Source organism: Apus apus, chromosome 17 (genome assembly GCF_020740795.1).
Source record: "Apus apus isolate bApuApu2 chromosome 17, bApuApu2.pri.cur, whole genome shotgun sequence".
Taxonomy (NCBI): Eukaryota; Metazoa; Chordata; class Aves; order Apodiformes; family Apodidae; genus Apus; species Apus apus.
In genome coordinates this window covers 12252221-12273796 of record NC_067298.1, presented here as the reverse complement: position 1 = coordinate 12273796, position 21576 = coordinate 12252221, and the positions used below count along the sequence as shown (strand labels likewise).

General features: G+C 62.9%; 2 protein-coding genes across 3 annotated transcripts; both read right to left on the bottom strand.

The window, feature by feature from the left end:
* Window positions 1-60: 60 nt before the first annotated feature.
* Window positions 61-10235, bottom strand: USP36 (ubiquitin specific peptidase 36). 2 transcript variants are annotated; one of them, XM_051635056.1, is made up of 20 exons: window positions 10186-10235; window positions 9659-9932; window positions 9359-9580; window positions 8518-8628; window positions 8125-8227; window positions 7482-7549; window positions 6992-7062; window positions 6512-6594; window positions 6121-6232; window positions 5708-5848; window positions 5309-5409; window positions 4923-5061; window positions 4016-4684; window positions 3254-3381; window positions 2185-2712; window positions 1753-1919; window positions 1172-1330; window positions 942-1057; window positions 720-852; window positions 61-645 (listed from the first exon to the last, which is right to left on the bottom strand). In XM_051635056.1, exons 1-19 carry the CDS (start codon window positions 10186-10188, stop codon window positions 721-723), a joined length of 3327 nt encoding a protein of 1108 aa, XP_051491016.1. In that variant the 5' UTR covers window positions 10189-10235; the 3' UTR covers window positions 61-645; window position 720. The 2 variants fall into 2 exon arrangements, with proteins under 2 accessions (XP_051491016.1, XP_051491017.1); XM_051635057.1 differs by lacking the exon at window positions 10186-10235 and having other exon boundaries at window positions 9736-9860.
* Window positions 10236-10548: 313 nt separating this feature from the next.
* TIMP2 (TIMP metallopeptidase inhibitor 2) lies at window positions 10549-19305 on the bottom strand. Its single transcript, XM_051634804.1, has 5 exons — window positions 18988-19305; window positions 13034-13134; window positions 12847-12955; window positions 12397-12521; window positions 10549-12004 (listed from the first exon to the last, which is right to left on the bottom strand). The coding sequence occupies exons 1-5, from the start codon at window positions 19112-19114 to the stop codon at window positions 11804-11806; spliced, it is 663 nt and encodes a 220-aa protein (XP_051490764.1). The 5' UTR covers window positions 19115-19305; the 3' UTR covers window positions 10549-11803.
* Window positions 19306-21576: the final 2271 nt, after the last annotated feature.

Sequence of the window (21576 nt, the reverse complement as noted above, 5' to 3'; positions counted from 1 at the left end):
TCCCGGTACTTCCCTTCTCCCTCCGGCGCCCCGAGCCAGGCCGAGCTGGGTCATAAACACCACGAGTTTATTGCCCGCGGTGGCGGCAGCAGCGTCCCGTCCCCGCGGGGACCCGCCACCACCTCCCGCGGCCAGCGCGGGGCCGGGGGGGGAGGGAGCGTGGCCCTGCCCGGGAGCGGCGGCCAACGGTTCCGCTGTGGCTGGCACCGGGGGAGGGGAGCGGCAGGAGGGGTTGGAGCAACCCGGGCCGTGCCCAGGAGACCAACACCAGCACTCCCGGCTGTTGCACACGCTGGTGCCCCCTCCCCGGGGGTGGACACACTGCAGGCACTTTTGGGAGGTCCCCCCGAGCTCCAGGCTAGGCGGGAGAAGGGGCTGCTCCAGCCCCAGGGGAGGCACAGCAGAACCAGGGGAGGACGCTGGACGCGGCCCGGTAGTGGGTCAGGCTCCTCCATGGCTGGGGAGCGGAGGGAAGCAACCGCAGCCCACAGGGACACCAGAGGACAGCAAGCACAGCCTGACCCCCCAGGGCTGGGGCCAGTGTCCCTCCCCTCCCCAGCAGGGTGCCCCCGCAGCTCCCAGGACAGCACTACCCCGCTGGTCCTTCCCTGGGGCCCGCTCTGTTCGGCGGCCGCAGATCTCAACCTGGGGGGAAAGGAGCAGCGTTAGCCCCTGCACCAGGCAGCCGCCCCCCGCCCTGCCCTCCTGGGCTCACTCACCTCAGAGCCGGTGGCCCAGGCTGACCACTTTGGCAGGATGCGTCACTGACCAGAAGTTGCGCTTGCTCTGGAGCTGCTGGAAGGGATTGAAGTGTCTCCTTCGCTCCTGCTTCAGTTTTTTAATCTTCTTTACCTGTGTGGAGGCAGGAATGCTCTTGGGGTCAGCACACAGACCCCTGCCTCCCCCCACCCAGCCCAGCCCAGCACATGTCCAGCACCTACCTTCCCTCTGTCAAACTCCTTGTCCCACTCATCGATGATGGTCTTGCTGCGGGCCCAGGCTGCGTCCCGCTCTGCATCCTGGCTGACAGCCGAGATCTCTCCCTCCCAGGTCAGCACTGCAGAGCGGCATGGTCAGACCAGAGCGCCCCAGCAAGCTCTGCTGCACCTGCCCGTGCAGGGCCCCCACCCTGGGCTGGGCTGTGTGCCCCCCCCAAGCAAGCTGGGATCACCTTGTTTGCCATAAGCCTTGTCCAAGGAGTTCCTGAGCAGCTCCTCTACCACGTTGGGCTCCTTCTGGTTTCTGGGAGTTGTGCCAGCCCCACAGCCAGGGGCAGCCAGGCAGTTCCTGTACCCATCTCCAGCCCAGTTGTCCCAGGCATACACTGCCGCTGTGGAAACGGAAGGAGAGAGGACAAAGTGGAGGGAGCAGAGGAAGCTCCTGTGTTGCTCCATCTCCAAGGCAGATCTCGCCCCAGGAGACTAACAAGGTCCTGATGGTGCACAGTGTTTGGGTACATTGGGCCTGTCCTGGGCTGGAAGAGCTGGAGGGAACCCTTCACCCCTTCCTCGAGGGGGCCATCCTCACAAGTCTGTCCCCTCACCCAGGGTACAACTGGGCAGCTCTCCTGCATGAGGCAGGCTGTGGGCAGCCAAGGATGAGGGTCAGGACAGGCACCATCAGGCAGCTGGGAAAAGCAAGAACCAGGGGACCAGCAAGAACCAGGGACTGGACACCAGTGCTCCAAGGGGCAGATGAGCAGCCAGCTCTCTCCTGCCAGGTGCTGGGCAGGGTGGGGGCACATGGCCATACCTGGGGTGCCACCTGCACTGTGGACACTGTTGGCAGCGGGATGCTCCCAGGCTGGGCTGCTGGGGTTTTCCCTCTGCTTGCGCTTGCGGTGCTCGCTGTCTCCAGCCCCAGCCTCCAAGCTTCGCTGCTGCTTTGGCCTCCAGGGCTCCTTCTCAGTCCTCCTAGAGCTGGGGGGAGGCAGGAGAGGTCAGCTCACCCCAGCCAGACCAAGGGGCAGGAAGAGTTTGAGCCCCCCACAGGGCGATGGGACACAGGGACACCCACACCCCAGTGCTGCACTTGGGGAGGAGTGAAACCACCCCCGGGCAAGCTGGCACTTGTGCTAGCCCCATGGCAAGGCTTGTCCCACCCGCAGAAAGACAAGAGGCACCTGAGTGCAGCACCAGGAGCCTGACTGGCAGAGCAGAGGGGCATGTGGCCCTCGCCTCTCACCTGCCCAAGGACAGTGTCCCAGAGCTGCGCTCTGCTGTCTCCTCCATTCTCCTCTTTTTCTTCTTCTTCTTCTTGAGGGGGGAGATGGATGCTGTGTCAGACCAAGTACTGGGGTCTGACACTTGCTGCTTGGGCCTGCTCTCCAGATCCTGACAGCCTGGCTCCTCCTGGCCACTGCTGGGAGCTTTGCCTGCCACCTCCTTCCCCACGAGGGATATCGAGCCCTCCTGAGCGAGATTCTTCTTCTTTTTCTTCTTGGGGGGACTGGAGACTTCATCCTTGTCCTTCACAGCCAGAGCATGATGGTTGCTGTCTGCTCCGTGATGATGCCTTCGCCGCTTCTTTTTGGAGGAACCAGGAGTGACCTGGCTGGGCCCCTTCTCCCTGCTGCAGGGAGGATGGCAGTGTGAAGGGTGGGCAGCGGAACCGTTGGTCAGGGGGGAGGCTGGAAGCTGAGGGGCTGAGTTGAAGATGAAGCTAAAGGCAGGTTTTCCAGGATTTGGCAGTTTGAGAGCAGATGAGGACAGCCTGAAGGACAGGAAAAAAGGCTGACATGATCTGAAAGCCAGGTCAAGAGCCAGAGCCCCTCTCTTCCTCCCCAGCCCAAATTGCATGAGCATAACACCCAAATGCTACCACCTCAGCCATGAAATCTGAATCAGATCCTGCTCTCAGAGCAGCAGCTGCAAGCACGCAGTGCCCCTGTCCAGTGCCAGCCACAGGCAGGGTACACACTGTCCCTCAGGGGATTAGGAAAGAGTGAGTGTTGCTGCAGCACATGGTGAAGGTTATAAAGGAGACATGGAGCTGAATCTAGACTAGGCTGGTGCCTCCTGATCCCTTGGGACTCTAGTACATGGTCAGAGCCTCCCTCCCACCCTATGCTGACAGTACGAGAAACTGCCCTGCTTCTAGGATCCAGAGCAAGCCCTGCCAGCTCAAAAGAATCAGCTGCTAAAATCGCACCCCCAACCAGCTGCGATGCCGGACAGTTGCCTTGTGGGGAATCCCAAGGCTGCTACTGGCCTCGCTGCCATGCAGGAGTCTGGGAGCAACTGGCACTGCTTACCTCGACTTACTGAAAGGCCAGGGAGTGGAGTCGGGGTGGGTGGTGTTCGTGGGGGAGGTGTGCTCAGCAAATTTTGGGCGAGGTTGTGCGTAGTGGTCACTTCTGCTCGCCTTCCGCGGGGTGCTGCCCTGCAGTTATTGACATGAATAAAAACTTGGTGGTCTGAAGAAAAGAGGTTTCCGTGAGCCAAGAAGAGAAAACAAAAAGGGGAGCCCAGAGAAAGGGAGGGGAACAGACACAGATGGGGGAGGAAAGTGGGGGTGGTAGAAGAAGAATCAGAAGTGTTTTCAGTTAGAAGCACAAAGGAAAAAAGGAAGGAAGGAAATTTAAAGCACAGAAATCCCAGTGCACCACCCCGAGCCCGGGCTGCACAGCAGCCCCAAGAGGGTCAGTCCTGAGGAGAAGGCAACTCCACAGCCCTCCAGCTGTGTGTCACCTGCTTCCACTCGCCCCAGGGGATGCGTGACACTGCTCCTGCTGCAGCGCCAGGCACAGCCACCTCCATCTCTGAAGCAAGGAGTTAGGAGCCGTTTCTCAAGGATGTGAACAACAGCGGGGGCCTGACCCTGCAACCTGACCCAGAGAGAGAGCAGAGCACCTGCTGCATCCCCAGGGCTGAGGGGCTCTGCCCACCCACCTCCAGTTTAGCAAGATACCCAGGAGCATTAGCTAATGCTGGCTCCCAACACAAGCCCCAGTTCAGAAAACACAAGCCTTCTTGTTCCCCCCTCCAGATGCCTCCAGGCAGAAGCCTAGACTCACCTTTTTGGCAGAGAGTGCCAGCTTCTTGGCTGGTGGTGGTGACGTGGTGCTGCTCAGCTCCAGAGCAGCACTGCCCAACAGGGAGCATTTCAGCCTTGCTGCCTTGGTGTCCTCGGGGGCAGCAGACTGGGTGCTGGGGCCAGCAGGCAGGTCTGTGCCACAGTCTGTTTCCTGAGAGGTGCTGCCCTTCTGGGGTGCTTTGGCCAGTTTCCCCACTGAGCCATGTGCTGGGCTGGCAACACTGCTGTTGTAGGAGTCCCTCTCCAGGGTCTCGGTGTTCTCCCGACCATCCCCAGGCTCCAGGCTGGGCTCCAGAAGCAGCTTGGCTGAGGTAGGTGGCTGTTTGCTCTCCCAGGAGCTCTGCCGGGGCAGCTCCGCTCTGCCACCGCTGGCGTTAGAAGAGTCACAGAAGCCCTGAACCGCCCTGGGCATGGGAGGCAGCTGTGGGAGGGAGAGTGGCTTCTTGGGCCTCCGGGCTGTGTCATCGGGCAGCGCTGTGGCCATGTGGGTGGCTTTCAGGGGCAGTTTGGGCGACGGGGACCCAGTGGGCAGCTTTGGTGAAGCGGTTCCATTCAGCAGCTTTGACACAGTCCCAAACGTGTTGCGGGCCACAGGGACCCCAATCTCCTCCGGCCCCAGCAGCTTCTTCCCTGGCACCACATCTGGTCTCTAGACAGCAAGAAAGAGAGAAGTTCAGAAAGGAATGAATTCAAGGAACCAAAGACTGGGCAATCCTGCCCTCCCCATCCCTCCCTCAGCTCGGCAGGATCCCTCCTGCAAACCATCCTCCCTCACCTCCCACCTGTCCCCCTGAGAAGCTGCAGCCCCCCACCCTCGCAGAGCAGACAGAGGGGCCACAGCCTCCAGCTCGGGCGAGCACTGGCCAAGAGCAGCCCTCAGGACTCACCCGGCCCATCAGCGGTGACAACAGGGGCCTGCTGGCCACAGGTTTCTTGGCCTGATCGGAGCTGCTGCCGATGCGGCCAGGAAGGGTGGAGGCAACTTTGGCAACAGACCCCTCTGAGCTCTTCCTGGCGCTGGGGATCCTGGTGGAGGCAGAGACATGTCCACGTTAACTGCCAGGGTCTGAGCGACTGGAATGCTCTTGTCAGAGACATGCACAAGAAACAGGAGCCAGAAGCAACAAGGACATGACATGTTCTTGGTCTACAGAAAAACCTTGACAAGGGGCTGGGCCTCTCCCTGCCACACTCCTTCCCACCCCTGGCATGTGCTACCAGCCCTGTCCCAAATGCTGTAAGCGAGGGGCAGGGGGACACTGGGTGCTCTCACCTCAGGTAGAACAGCAGGTAGGCCTGCTGGTTGAGGACCACTTTGATGTTGCTGCAGCGGACCAGGTCGTCATTCATCTGATACCACTGCCCGTTGCTGGCCTGTGGAAGGAGAGAGAACAGGGTTAGGCAGGCCATGTCTGGGGACCCTACTGGCATGAAGTGTAGCAGGAACAGTGCCTGTTAGCAGAGCTCCTCTCCCCAAAACCCACACGTAGCACAGGGCAGGCAAGAGGACTCTGAGAGAGTAGACCTCCTGTGGTGGAGCTCAGCCTGTGCCCCACATCCAGTGCTCCACGCACATCTGATGATCACCCTCCTTTCTGCACACAGCAGGGACCCTCCAGCACCCACCAGCCCCTGGCCCAGAGAAGGTGCCAAGGGAGCACTCCGGGCTCACCTTCACGTAGCAGTAGTAGTGCCCTGCGTGGCAGCTGTAACCCGAGTGCACCAGCACCGCATAGAGCCCGTACATCACGGCGTCCCCGTTGTTCTGAGACATGTATGGGCGGACGTTCAACAGCTCAGGGTACCCCACGTCCTGCAGAGAGAGGATACCTCAGGAGCCTGCACAGCAGATGGCCTTCTTGCTCAATCAAGAGCAGCTCAGCTGTCCTATGAGTCCTTTGTCTCAAGAGAGGCGGACCTGTTCTCCCCAGACACAGACCTTGGTGGTGAAGATGCCAGGAAGAGCCATTCTCCCACCACACCACTCTGCTGGGGAAGGGCTGCAGCAGAGCTAGCACTGCACACAGGAACAGCTCCCACCCTGGCCCAGGACACAGCCCCAGCTCCGGGCTGCCGAGCACTCACCTTGGTGATTTTGCCTCCACCAAAGTCAGCAAAGCGTTTCAGTGAGAGCGTGAGAACATTGGAAGCTCGGTGGATGGTGAAGCGTTTGCTGGCTGTCACTTTCTTCTTGCATCTGCAGAGGAAGAGCTCAAGCTATTCAAGCTGTTCTTGATTGATTGCCAGCCCTGGCCCAGCAGTGAACTCCAAGGAAATGACCCTGTTGACAGCAGGCACCACTCCAGGGCATCTGCTCATGGCCGTGTCTGCTGGCCCAGGTCCTCCTTATGAGAGGAAGGAGCTCAGGAGTGGTCGGCTTCATCACAGGCCACCTACCTCTCAGCTTAGCTGAGAAGCAGGCAGAGAAGCCTGCTGGTATCATGGTAGGCTTTCTGCCTGCAGACCCCACACTCACTTAGCACACATGTAGGCGTTCTCCCCGCCCAGCACATCTGGCCTCACAAACAGCTCCAGCGCCCGCACGATGTTGGCTGCGTGCTGCCAGGACAGAGGAGACAGAGGTCAGGGCAGCGCGACAGCCCGGCTGCCCAACGCCACGCTGGCCCTGAGATAACACGGAGCATGAGCACAGGGGCACCAACCACACCAGCCCCTGAGCTTGCCACCCAGCCAGGTGCTGGCTGGGACCCCCCAAGGGACAGCTGCACTGCTCCCAACACTGCAGAGCCCAGAGAAGCTACGGCTCGTGCTCAGGCCGCAGGCACTGATCTGCCATGCAGAGAAGGCAGCACAAGAGTGGAAGCTGTGTCCCTCCTGCCTGCACCGTGCCCGGGCACTGGTGGGTTATGAAGCCCTGGGAGCAGACAAGGTGCAGCTGCAGGAACAGCTCCAGGACAGTAGAGAGCCCTGCCCATTCCCAGCCCTGGCCCAGTACCCTAATCTCCAGTGCGAGGTCCAGGAAAGGGTCATAGGTGTCCGAGACTGTCTTGCACACTGAGCACTTCACTGCAAAAGGAAGAGCAATGAGCACAGCCGGGCACAAGCCCTGCACCCGCCAGCACCCCACAACAGCACAGGTGTCTGCAGTATTCCTCCTCTCTGGCTATGGGCTCTGGGATGTCAGCACCAGGATTCACAGCCTGGCAAGGAGGAAGGCCAGCAATTCCACCATGTGCTGGGACAGCAAGTATTGCCAGACAGCTGCCAGCACGGGTCCCTTTGCTAGTGGTGATGAGCTGGGGACCACAACCAGCAGCCTTTTCCATCGCCACAACTGACCCACAGGTACCACAAGACTGACCAACTGTACCTCTGGATCATGTACATACACTTAGCTATTTTCCCAAACGATTTCAACTGCAAGGCTCTCAGAGCAACTGCAGCCCTGGTAGTCACAGGCCCAGGACCCGGCAGGCAGCACTCACCACGAGAGCGCAGGTAACCGCCAAAGATCTGGTGAACCAGCGTCGTGGCCTGGGTCTGGCGATCCAGCCTGGAGAGCAGAGCAGGGTCTCACGCTGTCCTCCCGCAGCGGCCACCCCCTTGAGCCACCCGTATCCCCAGGACAGCTCCCCTGCATGCTCTGCCCAGCAGAGTTCCAGGAAGAGAGGAGCAATCCCAGTGCCAGAGGTCAAGGGGTGGCACCAGGCTCCAATTGTGCCTTCCTCTAGAAGGAGCAGAAACTGGCGGGAGCTGGGCACATTGTACAGAGGCAATGCAGGTGGCTGAGATGGATGGGAAAGCTGCTCACCCACAGCCACAGAACTGGGACTGAGCTAACAAGCATGCCTGTATTTCTTGGCAATTGGGACAGGATCCAAACCAACAGCAGCGTCAGGATTTGGGGACAGGACCAGAACCGTGCTGGGGAAGAGATGTCAGGAGGGAGAAGCCCAGAGCTGTTTCACAGAGCACTGTGCCATCCACCCGAGGCCCCTGGAGTCAGCACCTGTCCCTGAGTCTGACCTGGGGGACAAGTTCACCCCACAGTCTGCTCCCGTGGGCACAGGGAACCAGCGAGGGGACAGCAGACAAGAGCAGTGACAGGCCACCAAAGGCCCCACGTACTTGGTACAGCCGTTCAGGCAGGCCTTCTGCATGGCGTCGATGGTGTAACGCAGGAACTCGTGCGCATCCTCCTGCCTGCCGAAGTGGATGTGCCTGGCAATCTCTGCAGAAGAGGGAGGAATCAGCCCCAGCACGTGCTGCAACAGACACAGACTCTCCTTCCCTCCCTTGGAACACAGGGCTTGAGCCCCCTCAACCCAAACCAGATGTCAGACTGATACTGGCCATGGGGGAAGCCCCATGCAGACCATGAAGTCACTGGCCCTTGGCAGGCTCAGTGAGTCATTTCAGAAGAGCTGCCTGCCAAGACCTGCCCCCTTCTCAAAGGTTCTGCTCCTGCATTAGTCAGCGCTCTCCTGCACAGCTACAAGAGGAGAGTGCAGCCATCCTTACTCTTGAGGTCTCGGATGAAGGACACTGGCTTTATCGCGTTGCCGCTGTTGGCAAAAGCCTGGATCGTGTGGTTCTGCATAACGCACAGCATGCAAAAACCTCCTTGGCCACCTGGAGCAGGAGAGAAGATGAGACGTTGGGGACAAAGCCAGGAGAGATGGAGGCAGCACAGAGGACAAGGGATCTCTGATCCAACACAGCTCAACCACGCTCGGTTTTCCCTGCGAGCTCTGGGGCATCCTGGGCACACAGGGACAGGCACACGCCATCCTGGCTGGTACAGCCCATCACACCACCAACCCCTGCCACCTCTCCAGAGGAGGCAGCACACACGTGGATGGAAAACAGGTCACAGGCACTCGTTGGAGCCGCCTGAAGGGCAGATCCCCCTGGAGCCCTATGGATGGGGCTGAGCCCCACATGCTCCCCTTGCTCACTGCTTGGAGCAGCACCCACCAGAATCCCTTTCAAAACCACCCATAAACAGCACCCACTGCCTGTACACAGCCTTCTGCCCGGCCCACACATAGGGGTTATTAGGGACCCCCAGTTCTGACCCCAGGAAGCCAGCAGACTCTGCCGAACCCATCTTATCCCTGGCTACGTCCAGCAGAGACAAAGCCTCCCCAGACACAAGGCTGGAGAGCTTGGGAACGCTGCTAAGGCCAAGAAAAGCGAGCCGTTCACAGGAACGACCTCTCACTAGAGGAACAGGGAGGAGGGAGCAGGGAATGCACATCCCAACAGCCGCACAGCCTCGGCAGAGCCGCGTGCCGAGGTGCTGAGCACAGCACCAGGCGCAGGGCAGGCGGGCGCTGCTCCCCGAGCCCCTCCGACTCACAGCTGCGGCTGTGCTCCTTGGAGAGCAGGTAGTTGGCGAGCGGCGGGGTGTAGGTCAGGCACTGCACGGTGGAGTTGAGGAAGCAAGTGTTTCCGAGGTTGTGCAGCCCCGCGCCGACCCGGTAGATCCGCTCCCACTTCATGGAGAGGCGTTCCGCCGGGAAAAGCACCTTCTGCGGCGCGGGAATCCCGTCTGCCGGGCCCCTCGGGCCATGGTCACTGCCTGCGGCAAGAGGGGGCGGGGAGGGGCGGTAAGCGGCGGGGCTGCGGGCCGCGGACCCCCCTCGCTCTCTTTACCTACCCTGCTTGCCGGGCGGCCCCTCCTGGGGGCCGCGGGGACGGCCGGGGCCCTCGGCGCGGGGGTTAAGCAGCACGTACTTTCCCCGCAGCAGCTCCAGCTGGCCGGAGAAGCCGCAGCTGGCGGGCTCGAACTCGATCTTCTGCAGCAGCACCTTCTTGGCCGAGGCGGCCAGCAGCCGGCCCAGCTCCGCGTCCTCACCCGCCTCCCGCCGCCCCGCCTTCAGCGCCTCCTTCAGCCGCTCCACGATCGGCATGGCGGAGCCCGGCGGCCCCGGCTGCGGGGAGAAGGCGGCCGGTTGAGCGGGGACAGGCCGAGGGGACACAGGGCCGTTCCGCTCCCGGTGCGGGGCCGCGCGTTGCCAGGGCAACAGGCCGCGGTCTAGGCCCGTCCCTGCCGCTGCCCACCCCGAAGGCCTCAACGGGTCCCCGCCCGCCACGACCAGCGCGACCTTGAGCCCCCTCCGCTGCCCGGTACCGGAGCGGCCGCGGAGCGCAGGCCCCGCTGCTGCCCGGCCCGGCCCCACTCACCATCCGGGTCCCGCGGCCGCGCGCACGTGTCGCCGCCGCCACAAACGCCTTCCGCCCCGACCGGGGGCGGGGCCGCCCTGTCCCCGCCCACCGCTGCGCGCGAGCCCCGCCCCCACCCCGAGGGGCGGGGCCTGCAGCCGGCAGGGGGCGGGGCCTGCCGGGGCCGTGGCGCGAGCTCGCCCCCCTCCCGCGCCCCGGAGCGGGGGTCCCGGGGGTCCCGGGGGTCCCGGGGCTGAGAGCGGCGCGGGGGCCGCAGCCGTGCGGCCCAGGCTGAGGAGGGGCTCCCCCCGCCGCTCTCCCCTTCCCGCGAACTGCCGGTGCGGCCACACGAGGAGACAGAAATTACAGCACAGGGACCACACAGCCGGTGGCAAAACAAGTGGAAATATTAAACTCAAAGATAAAGACTACCAGCAGAGACAGGAGTAAATGGCACATATGATATAACCATACAGTAAGCGAACGGGAGTCGTATATGGGATTGATTAGAGGTTGGGGTGGGTTTTTTCTTCCTTTTTTTTTTTTTTTTTTTTATTTTTAATTGTTTCTCTTTATAATAGGTGAAACTGCCCAGACTGGTCCAGTACGACATCTTAAACCTTACAGGGATGCACAGCATGAAAGTGCCCACTGGAGCAGGGATGCGAGGGATCGTTCCCAGTGCTCCCAAAGCTGCGGGCACACGATGCCAGTGCTGCCCATCACACAGTGCCGCTGCCACGTGGGAATGGCTCAGAGAAAGCGGGGCCCGAGGTGTTGGGGAGGGTTCACCACAGGGGACGGGATGGGGGCCTAAGCCCATCTGGCAGCAGCGGCTGCAGAAGGGTCTGGGAGCAGCTCTCCACTGGTGCAGGAGGCTGCAGTGGGAACAGACCCCCCCACAGCGCAGGGGAAGGCAGTGAACCACGTGCTCACCTCCGTGTCCCCATGGGGTTGATGTGGAGAGAAGCACAGCAGCACCTGGGGACACTGGGGGCGTCACCCCAGCCATGCTAACGCACCTCTCTGGCTTTTTGGAATAAGGCACCTGTGCAGGAGCCGCAGTCCCTTGCACAGAGCTGGGGGCTCTGCCGCACGGGAAGGCCCCCCTGGAGCCCCTGCCTGGAGGGCTTGACCCTCCCTGCACCCCAATGGGAGGGATGGGCGGTGGGCGGGGAGGGGACAGAAGGGTCCCCGGTGCTGGAAGGTGGCTGGGGACACTGTGGGACGGAGGGCTGATTGGAGAGAGCTGTTGGGGGTCCCCCACGGCAGGGGCACTGGTAGACCGGCTACGCAGAGGGAGCAGCTCCTGCCACCCACGAGGGTTTGATTCCTTCACAGCTGCCAGGGTGCCAGGGCTGAGCGAGGCCAGGCAGGGACACTGCCCTAGTGAGGGGGTCCCCCCGCACCCCGCTCAGCCCCGCCACCAGCACAGGGACACCCAGCACAGCCACAGGCTGCAGGTGCCTGTGACACAGCGGGTCCCTGTCCCCGCACGCACGCAGCAGGTGCCACAGCCTGGGGACCCCCGTGGCTGAGTGGGTTTTCATGCTGTCTCCAGGAACTGATATCAGCGTGGACCAGTCTAACATCTCGCAGGTTTTTTTTTCTACTGGCTACTGGAATGCGCTCGTTTGGCTTAGGGGTCCTCGATGTCGAGAAACTCCTGCTTGGGGGGGGCCATGCCGCGGTACCAGGCGCACGAGCCGTCGCTCCTCTTGATGCAAGCGTAATGCTTCGCCTGCCGCCCATCCACGTTGTTCTTCTCCATCGCCCAGTCTGTCCAGAGACACTCATCCGAGGAGGAGACGAAGCAGGGGACGGAGAGGCAGCGCGAGATCTGTGCACAACAGGGACTGTCACTGACCACCCCTAGGAGGGACGCTGGCTGGGGGGAAGCAGTGCGGGGCATCTGGGGCGGGGGATCCAGCTCTGGACCAGGGATGCCAGGCTGCCCCATCCCTGTGGGGCACGGCAAGGATGTGATCCTGATGTGGGGACTGAAGGAACCCTTGGGTGCAGGTCCCAGGTCTGGCCTCAGTTCCCAGCTGAAGGCTACGTCACCCTTCCCATATCTCTAGCTGGTGCCATGCCATGCCTCTGCACTGCAGCATCCTTGAAGGATGGGGAAGGGCATTTTGCCACAAACTGCACCCCACCTTGGGGCTGCAGACCCCCCCCAGCAGCATGGGGAGCAGGGGCAGCCTGTGATGGGGGGAGGGGGGCCCTTACCTTGCACTCGCAGCCCATCTGGTACCGTTGGTTTAGGCTCTTCTTCTGGGTGGGGGTCAGCGAGTCCCAGGTGGAGACCAGGTCGCAGAGCGTGATGTGCATCTTGCCATTGCCCTCTGACTTGCCTGGGGAGAGGCCAGACAGACCACTCAAGGGGTCCCCCAGGCACCATGGGACCCCATATTAGCATGGGATGCCTGGGGTCAGCCTGGCCTGGGGGGGGCTGAAGGCCACTGTGATCTGGCCTCCCCACCCTGCACTGTCCCCAGAGGTTCCCCCCCAGCTGTCCCTGCCACAGCCAAGCACAGCCAGGGACCTGCAGAGGGTCCACCAAGGGCTTGTGATGGGAGGAAGATGAGGAGGAGGTCTCTGTGCCCTAGGAGTGGGCACACATGTCTTGGGAGACAGCAGGGCCAGCACTGCCACCAACTTCCCCTGAGGGCCCCCCACCTGCAATGAGATATTCCTTCTTCCCGCCGGTGTCCAGCAGCCGGCCGCACACGGCAGTGGACGGAGCCGTGTAGATGAACTCGATGTCCTTGTCAGGGCCCTTAAACATCTGGGGAGCAGGAGTGGGAGTGAGTGGCCAGTGCCGAGGCTGCCTCCTCCCCTCCCCTCGTCCTCCCGCACCCCTTACCTTGATCTGTTTGATTTCATACTGGATTCGTTTGATCGGATTCCCATATATATCGTTCCCCGAATCCACCTCTTTTGCAGAGACGGCCTTTGCTCGGATCACTGCAATGGAGAGGCGCTGGGGTCAGCAGAGGTCGTTGGGAACTGGAGGTGCCACCAGCGCCACGCAGTGCTGCCCTGGTGGGACAGTCCCACTCAGCTCCCCCATCCCCCAGGTGCTCCCACCCTGGTGTGGACCCGGCTGCCTGCAGTGAACCCCCTGCCCTCCCTAACTCAGAGCTGGACAACACACGTTGTCACCATAGGGATGGGGCTCTGGAAGACACAGGGCAGCGATGCAGCAGCACCCTCATAGTGGGTGACAAGGAAAGGTGACCCCAGAATTGCCCACCCCACCCTGATGGCTGTGCCAGACCAGTTGCCCTTGGCCAGTGCTGGCTTAGTCTCTGCCCGCCCTCATATTTGTGGGCACAGGCTGGCCTTGCCTGGGCTCCTGCCTGTGACCCAGACAGCACCAGGACAGCTAAAACCTGCCAGCAGTGTCCTGGGAGCACCACAGTGTTTGTCCCGCTGTCATTAATTAAACCATTCTCTCAGGAGGTCCCCAGCCAAATGCCTGTGTAGCCTGGCCAGCTGGGGGAGCAGACTGCATGGCCCCAGGGTGGTCCCAGCACTCAGTGTCCAGAGACAAGGTTGGGTCCCCCAGGACCAGCAAGGCCGTGGTACCCTGAAGCCCGGGGACAGTGACACAGGGACAGCTCTGCCATGGAAGGGTCCCTGGGGTCACGCTGCCAGCACAGCCCAGGGACACACGAACCAGCACATGAGCGCTCGGCACGAGGCAGTGACCCAGGGTACCCAGGCAGGCAGAGCCAGCTCAGACTTAGTCACCGGCTCAGGACACAGCAGCCTGTTTGGTGCCATGCTGGGGGGTGGACACAGCTGTTCTGGGACCTGCAGCCCTGCTCTGCCCAGCTCCTTCCACTGGTGAGGGGACGAGGGCTCCCAGCTAGCCCCAGGGTGACACTGACGCTGCAGGGGGCCAAGACAGCCCCAAAGTTGCAGCCCTGCCCAGCATCCCTCAGAGCCCAGGGGGGCTGGCTGCAGGGTGGGGGCTCACAGGGTTCCCCACTGTGCTGGCAGTGCTGCTATCCACCAGGTTGGCCAGCTCCCTGTCCCTCCAGGACATGCCAGCGCCTTGCCAGTGGGACAGCAAGTGCCAGCCAAGGCCAAGACCCAGCTTGTGTCCCCCACCAAAGGGTGCTGGGGTAGGAGCAGCTGGAGATGTGTAGTTGGCACTGGTGAGCTTGGCTTCCTGGCACAGCAAGGAGAAGGAATCTGACCGTGCTCTATAAATACCTGGGGGAGCACGTGGATGGGCTATTTAAGCTGAAGGTCAGGGGGGCACAGCCCAACATGCCTACTGGGAAAGGCCAGCTGATTTTACTGTGGGAAGGAAATGGTGTCATGAGCAGGGGAAGAGACTTCCCAAAGCAGCCACCCTGGTCAATGCTGGCACTTGCACCTGGCAGCATCTCGGCCATGCAGGAAGCCCCTTGGCCCCAGGGCACAGCCACCCACCCAGGTCCCTGACCCCAGCTGGAGGAGCTCTGCTCCCCACACACGGGCTCAGTCCCTGCCTGCTGCTGGTGTCCAGTCCCCTGCCACAGTCACCGCAGCCACGGGCCACCCCTTGCCCCCTGACCCAGCGCTCTGTGTCAGACCCTTTGCTGCTCCACGCGTGGCTGCGGCGTAACCTGGATGCAGCCGGGCTGGAAGAGCCGTGCGCCGGCTCCGGCCCCGTGGCTCCAGGGAACGGTTACTGGTTCAGTGGGCTCCAGCCTTTTCCATTCACGTGCTGATGAATCACTTGACAAAAATGCAGCCCAATTCTAGGCGGATTTGTTCTGAACAGTGCGGCTTTGTGGAGGGGACGGCTGCACTGCGCTTTCCCCGCCAAGACCCCTCGGCGCAGCCAAGCTGCTCCGCGCCAGCCAGGAACCGGAGCAGTGAGGAGGGCAAGCGGCAGGGATGGCGGAGGGCAGCCCCCGAGGAGACCCTGGCTGAGCTCCCTGTGACCAGGAGGCAGGGCAGAAGGACAGAGGAAACACTGGGTGCTCAGGACCAGCCATCAGACCTCCCCAAATACCAATGCCCCCAGCAGCCGTGTTACCCACCGCCCCTGCCACCGGCCTGGACAGCCACCAGCTGCAGGAGCCCAGAGCCTTGGTGAAGGTGAGTCGAGGCTCTGTTGGCTCCAGGCACCCATGGCAGGCACAGCACCAAGGGCAATGCTGGAAACACTCCTTTCCTAGGCAAGAACAGCTGCGGAAAGGACGTGCACCATGGGATGACCCTCTCCCGGCAGGGTGGAAGCCCTACCTGTGACAAGCTGTGGCCACCTCGTAGTGAGGACCCTGAAGCACTCCAGGGACAGACCCTGCAAGGCTGCAGGTCCCCTCCCTGCCCTCTGCCACTGGTCCCACCGCCCCGCAGGGCAGGGGTGGCTCACTTTCTGCCTCTGCACTGGGCAAACACCAGCGTTTGCCTTTAACTCCACACAGAAGCTGCTGCGTGGGCAGGGCTGCACTCACAGCCAGGGCCTTCGTGGCCCTGCCTGCCAAGCAGGGCTGTCGCCCATCCCTGCCTCCTTGGGGGACTTGGGGCTGGGGGCAATTGCAAGGGATTTCTATATCCACCCCCCATCTGGCTGCCACTGCCCTTCAGCACTACCCCTCACTGCCCTGTCCTCCTGCCCATGGTGGGATGCAGTAACGGGCACAAGAGCAGGCAGAGAGACGGGATCTGACCCTGGCTGCAGAGGGGTGGGAGTCTGTGAGGGTTCATGGGGTCAGGGATATGCCTAATGGCTGCTCCTTCCTCACCATCCCACTGCAGACTCCACTGGGTGGCTGCTCGGGAAGCGCTGGTGCCCCCCAGTCATGGGGGCCACTGTCAGGCTGAATGGCCAGGGAACAAAGCTCCCTTCTCCCGGGCTGCTGGCAGCAAATGAGCAAAGCAGCTGGCTGCCAGTGCCTGCACTGCCTGCTGCCCACCGGGCACCACCAGCCTGGGCACCGACCCATGGTGGGGGTAGCCCCAGGGTCAGTCCAGCCCCGCTTGAGGCCAGGAGAGATGGAAAATCAGCAAAACCATCCCAGGTGCCTGCCATGGGCACAGTGGAACAGGGCACCCCTCACACCAGCACAGCAGCAGGGTGGTTTTGGAAATGTGGAGACTGGAAGGATGTAGAGCTGAGTACCTCCAGGGGATCCCCATGGGGACAAGCAGCAGAGGGCACAGGGACTCCCTAGGGCATAGCAGCACCCATGGGTAGGCAGTGCCTGGGCACCAGGCCCTGTTCACCACTGGCCTGTGCCAGAGCAGAGGGTTGCACGCTGCCATGGCTGCCTGCATCATTCAGGTGCTGACGGGAGTGGGACAGGGCCAATCAGCGGCAGCCCCGGCACTCAGCCCATGGCCCCTCTGCGCCAGCCTCATGGGAAGGGCTCTGGACACCAGAGCACCGGGCACCGGCAGCTCCCTGACCCCACTGGGACATGGCAGAGCCCACCAGACAGCCGTGCTTCCCTCCTGGAGCTGAGCAAGGCCAAAGCCAAAGCTGTGCTCAGAGGCACAGAATCACTTCCTGCACCCCCACATTCCCACCCTGCTCCAGGGGAAACCAAGCAGAAGCCGGATCTCCTGCTGCAGCCCATGGCCTGACCATGTCCCCACCTGGCAGCCAAGCATCCCTGGCAGAGCCACCCCCCAGCAGGCAGAGAGCAGCCACCAGCATCAACTGCCCAGGCGCAGCTCCAGTGAGGAATGGCAGACAGGGCAGCCCTGAGCCCTGCAGAAAACCACTGCCTGTCTCAGGGGCTGGGAACTAAAGTGCAGGCAGGGCAAATCACTTAACAAGCCACGAGCTCCACTGACATGACTCCCAGCCCCTCTGGCATCCCATGCCTGAGGCAGAATTATATCCACCTCCCCCTGCATCACCTGGAAATGCATCCCCAGGCTGCAGCTGCTCCAGCCCCACTCCAGGGGAGAGCCAGCTGCAGGGGGACGAGCAAGGGTAGAGGGAGCACGGGGAGGCACAGGCACTCATCACACTATGGAGTGGGGATCTCATCCTCATGGAACCAGTATCCCACACCCTGTTCACCCAGCTGCTTGAGCACAAGCCTTGGGGCTCATTGGCCACCCCAGGTGCACCTGGCACTGCACGGCTTTCCACCAATAAGTCTCCACTGAGGGCACAGCCTGGTCACAGGCTGCTGCATCTGCAGTAGCCAGAGAAGGTCCTGGCTGCTCCTGGTGTCCCATCTCCATGTGTGCCCACAGGCATAGATGCTGGCTGAGGAGCCAGTCAGCTCCAGAGAGCATCCAGAAGGAGAATGAGGAGAAGCAAGAAAGCCAGGGATCACAGGCTGCAGGAAACAGATCCATGTTGTGTGGGAAAACTGGGGAGATCCCATCCTGGGATGAACCCTGCTCCCCCGAGCCCAGCACTGTCCCCATCTGGGGTCACACAAGACAAGATTGACCCAGAGGAGCAGCAGAGGGAACTGGGGCTGAGAGGTGCCTGCCAGGCTCTGGGCACCCCCGAGATGGGAACCTGCCAGGGGCAGCAGGGCAACCCAAGCCACAGGCCAGCATTGCCCGGCCATGCTGAGCCCTCCTAGGGATGGCAGAGACAGCAGGGGGCCACCAGACAGACGGTGACTCAGCAGCTGAGTCAGGGCTGAGCCGGCACCCTGGGACAGGCAGCGAGTCACGAGTGCCCCAGAGAGCTGAGCCCCACCAGTGACTGGAAGCACAGCCCTTCTCCCGGAGCAGGCAAGGGTAATCCTGTGGTCCAGAGGCACCAGCTTGAGAAGCAGCTCCAAAAATTCAGTGCTCCATTTTGTCTAGAAACCTCCCTGTCCCCAACGTGCTTCGCGGCACACTGTGCCAAGCAGCAGGGCCAGGCAGAGCCGGGGCACGTGGGGCAGCAGCCAGGAGCTGTGGGAGTTGCTCCTGTGGAGCAGCCATGCCAGGAGCAGGGTCTGGAAGGGGTGAGGGGAGCTTGGAAATCCATTCGGAGCATCCTGGCTCAGGAGCAGGAGATGGGACGGGGCCATCCAAAGGCTGGGGCTGCCTAAGTGTTTGGGAATGTTACCTCTCCAGCTGAGCCTGGGAACAGCCCTGCAAAGGAGAGCGTCAGGAGCCGGGGCTGGCCTGTTTGTTTAATATGTTAAAATTTAATAAGGGCATTATTCATAGAAAGAGGAATCCAGATCCCGGCGCTGCCAAGCCCTCCCTTTCAGCAGCATCCAAGCCGAACAAAGTGGGACGGGGGAGAGGAAATGCCTGGAAATAAGGAACAGACTGGAGGTGACTGGGCCCGCCGGGCTGGCTCTCCCGGGCCGGTGCTGACTCCGTGCTCCAGGCCAGTGCCGTGTAAGAGGCGGCCGCGCTCGGCGGGCCCCGACCCCCCCGGGGCCGTCACCCCCCGCGCTGCCACGTACCACCGCGGTTTAACCGGGCCCACCCGTGTCACCGCGGGGAGCCCGGCCCGGCCGCGGGGTCCGGCGGCTCTTCGCATCGCCCGAGCAGCAAAGCTGAACTCGGCCGCGAGTGCCCCCCGAGCCGCGTGGGGAGGGACGGACACACCCCGGACGGACACACAGACAGACAAACCGACCGCGCCCGGCTGCGCATCTGCTCCCGCCGACACACCCCCGGGGCGCGGAGCCCACACCCGTGCGGGGCTGCGGGCAGGTGCCGGGGGCCGGGGCGGTTCTGCCCACTCGACGGGCTCCCCCCACCGCCCCGCAACAACTTTCCGCCCCTTCCCCCGCCGGGAAGTTCGCGCGGGCCGGGCCGGGGCTGCGGAGCTCCGGAACTGCTGCCGGGGCTCCGGGGGTGCGGGGCCCCGCGGGGACAAAGCGCGGGGGCGGCGCTCACCTACATCGGCGTTGCAGAAGGCCTGTTGCGGGTGGATGGGCGAGCAGCTGCAGGCGTCGGCCGGGCGGGCCCTGCCGAGCAGCAGCACGGCCAGCCAGGCCAGCAGGCTGGGCAGCGCGGCGGGCATCTTGCGGCGGGGCTGCAGGCTCCGCCACCCGGCCCGGGAAAAGCCGCAGCCACCGCCGGGCCCGCCCGAGCCGCCGCCGGAAAGTTTGGCTCCGGCAGCCGCGGCCCCTGCGCGGCGGTGCGGGCGCTGCTGCCGCCGCTCCTCTGCTGCCTTCTATGGGGGTGTTTTCCTCCTTCCCCGGCTGCCGCTCAGTCTCGCTTTTTAACGTGCTCCGGGGATTTGCTGCTCCTCCTCTGCATGGCGCGGGGCCAGCCCGGCTGCTCCCGCCCCTCCGCAGGATGCGGCTCCGCGCCGCGCTCCCCGCCCCGGCCCTCCCCGGCCCCCGCGACTCACCGCCCCCTCGCCCGGGCGGCACCGGGAGTGGAAAGGAGCGGCGGGGGCAGCGCGGGACCCGGCCTCCGCCCGCAGGTCTGGCTCCCGGCCTGCGCCAAGCGGAGCAAGGAATTGCGGAGGGGGGAAGGGGGGAAGGGGGGAGGGTGAGATTACGTCTGCGCCCCACCATTTCCTCCCCCTACAGCTCAGCTCATCCTACTGCCCGAGTCCCCTCCTCTGCTCCCTGCCCGCAGCACGGCCGATGGCCTCGTCACCTGAGGTCCTACAAAGTGCCCACATACCTCGGGGCTTCCTTCACTTTGGCCTGCAGCCATCTGCCCTGGAGCACGTCCCCAAAACCCCCACCTTGTCCCTGTCCTGGCTGCATCACCGTGGGGGGTGTCAGCGTGACCACATGGCAGGATGCTACCGGGCTCACCGTACCTGTACGCCTGTGCCCAGGCAGCTGCATCCATCTCTCCAGCGGTGCCTTCGTCCAAGCGAAGCAAGCAGGGAGCCCAGCTCTGCCTCTGGGCAGGGAAACGGCTTCCAAGCACAGCTGAGCCGGGTGCCGCGGGCACGTGTTGGCGGGGACAGGCAGCACCGCGGACGCACAATCTGCTCCGGTGCCGGACTCCTGCTGCCGCGCTGCCCTGCCGCAGCTGCTCACGTCTGAGGGCGGCAGCAGAGCCGTGTGCCCTTTAGGATGAGAAGAAACAGTGAAAACGTGGGCAGCCCAATCTGGTCCAAGCCCTGCTTGAGCCTGCAGGGAACCTGTGGGAGATGACTGAAGATGCCTGGAGATGGGGATCCAGGTCCCCAACTCCTCTGCAGGGAACATGGTTTGCAGGTGCTTCAGCAGCAGTTGCCAGCAGTCCTACCAGCCTGGCTGCCAAGGCACCTGGTGGTTATGCTGCTCTGAGGGTACCAAGGGGCTGAGGGTCTTGGGGCTCCAGGGATGCTGCAGCCATGGTCCTATTTCTGGCAAGGCAGGGGCTGATGGTCCTGCTGCCCACATCACACTGCTGCCTCTATCCCTGGCAATCTCCCAGGCCCCTGGTATCCTGCACAAGGAGGGGCCAGATGAGGTTCTGCCAGATCTAAGGAAAAGGGCTGGGCACTGGCAGCCAGAGGGATGGTTTGGGGGGACAGAGGGAGACAGTATGGGAAGGCCCCACTTCTCAGTGAAGTGCAGAGCTCCCCTCCTGGCTGAGCCCATGGGACAAGAAGCATGTCCCACATGGCAGGGACAGCCACCGGCACAGCCTTGGGGCCAAGACATGTGCTGCAGCCAGGTCAGGAGGGCAAGCGAGGCCAGGACAGGCTCTGCCAAGTGAAGCACAGGTGACAGCAGAGTGGCTGATGTAGCCCAAAGCCAGCTGGCTCCCGGCACGGGCTGGGGACGTGCCCTGGATGCCCTGGGCCAGGTGCTGCACAGCCCTGGTGGCCACGTGCACAGACAGCCAGCTCTGCCCGTGGTGCTGGGGACGGCTCTGTGCCCGGCAGAGCTGCCTGCAGAGATGCGTGCACCTGCTCCCAGCCTCGCCTGAGTCACTGTCTGGGCTAAACGAAAACACGTGTCCAGCCTCCAACATGCTCCTCACTCAGCTCGTGGAGATACTGGGCAGTGTAAATGGGGCAGGGGGGCCATCCTGACTCACAGCTCTCTGAACCCTTGCTGATGGCTGTTCTGCTGCCCTGCAAACCAGGCAGGGGCTCAGCAGAGCCAGCAGCACATGGACCAGGCCAGAAGCTGCAGTCCTTGTGGTTAGTGGGGTGGGGAGGGGACCCCAGGGGACTGAAGATGCCCTTGGTTCATACTTTTGGCTCCCGAGACTTGTGCAAGTTCCTCCTGGTGGGCCACAGGCTGCAGCCACGATTTCACAACACTGCTGTTACGCTGGGGAAGGGCTCCCTGGCCAGCCAAGCCCAGGCTGCTGCGAACGCTTCCCAGCTGCTGCCGGCCCCAGGAAGCCAAGCTGGTGGTCTCCCTCCTGTGCTGAGCATGGAGCCATTGAAGCAGGCATGGCCACGCTGTCTGCCAGCTCCCGGCAGCTTCTATCCAGGTCCCAGCTCTTCCTGCAGCCAACAGCTCTAGCGGCACCTCCGGGGCCTGAGCAGAGGGACACCACCACAGTCCCTTCCAATGT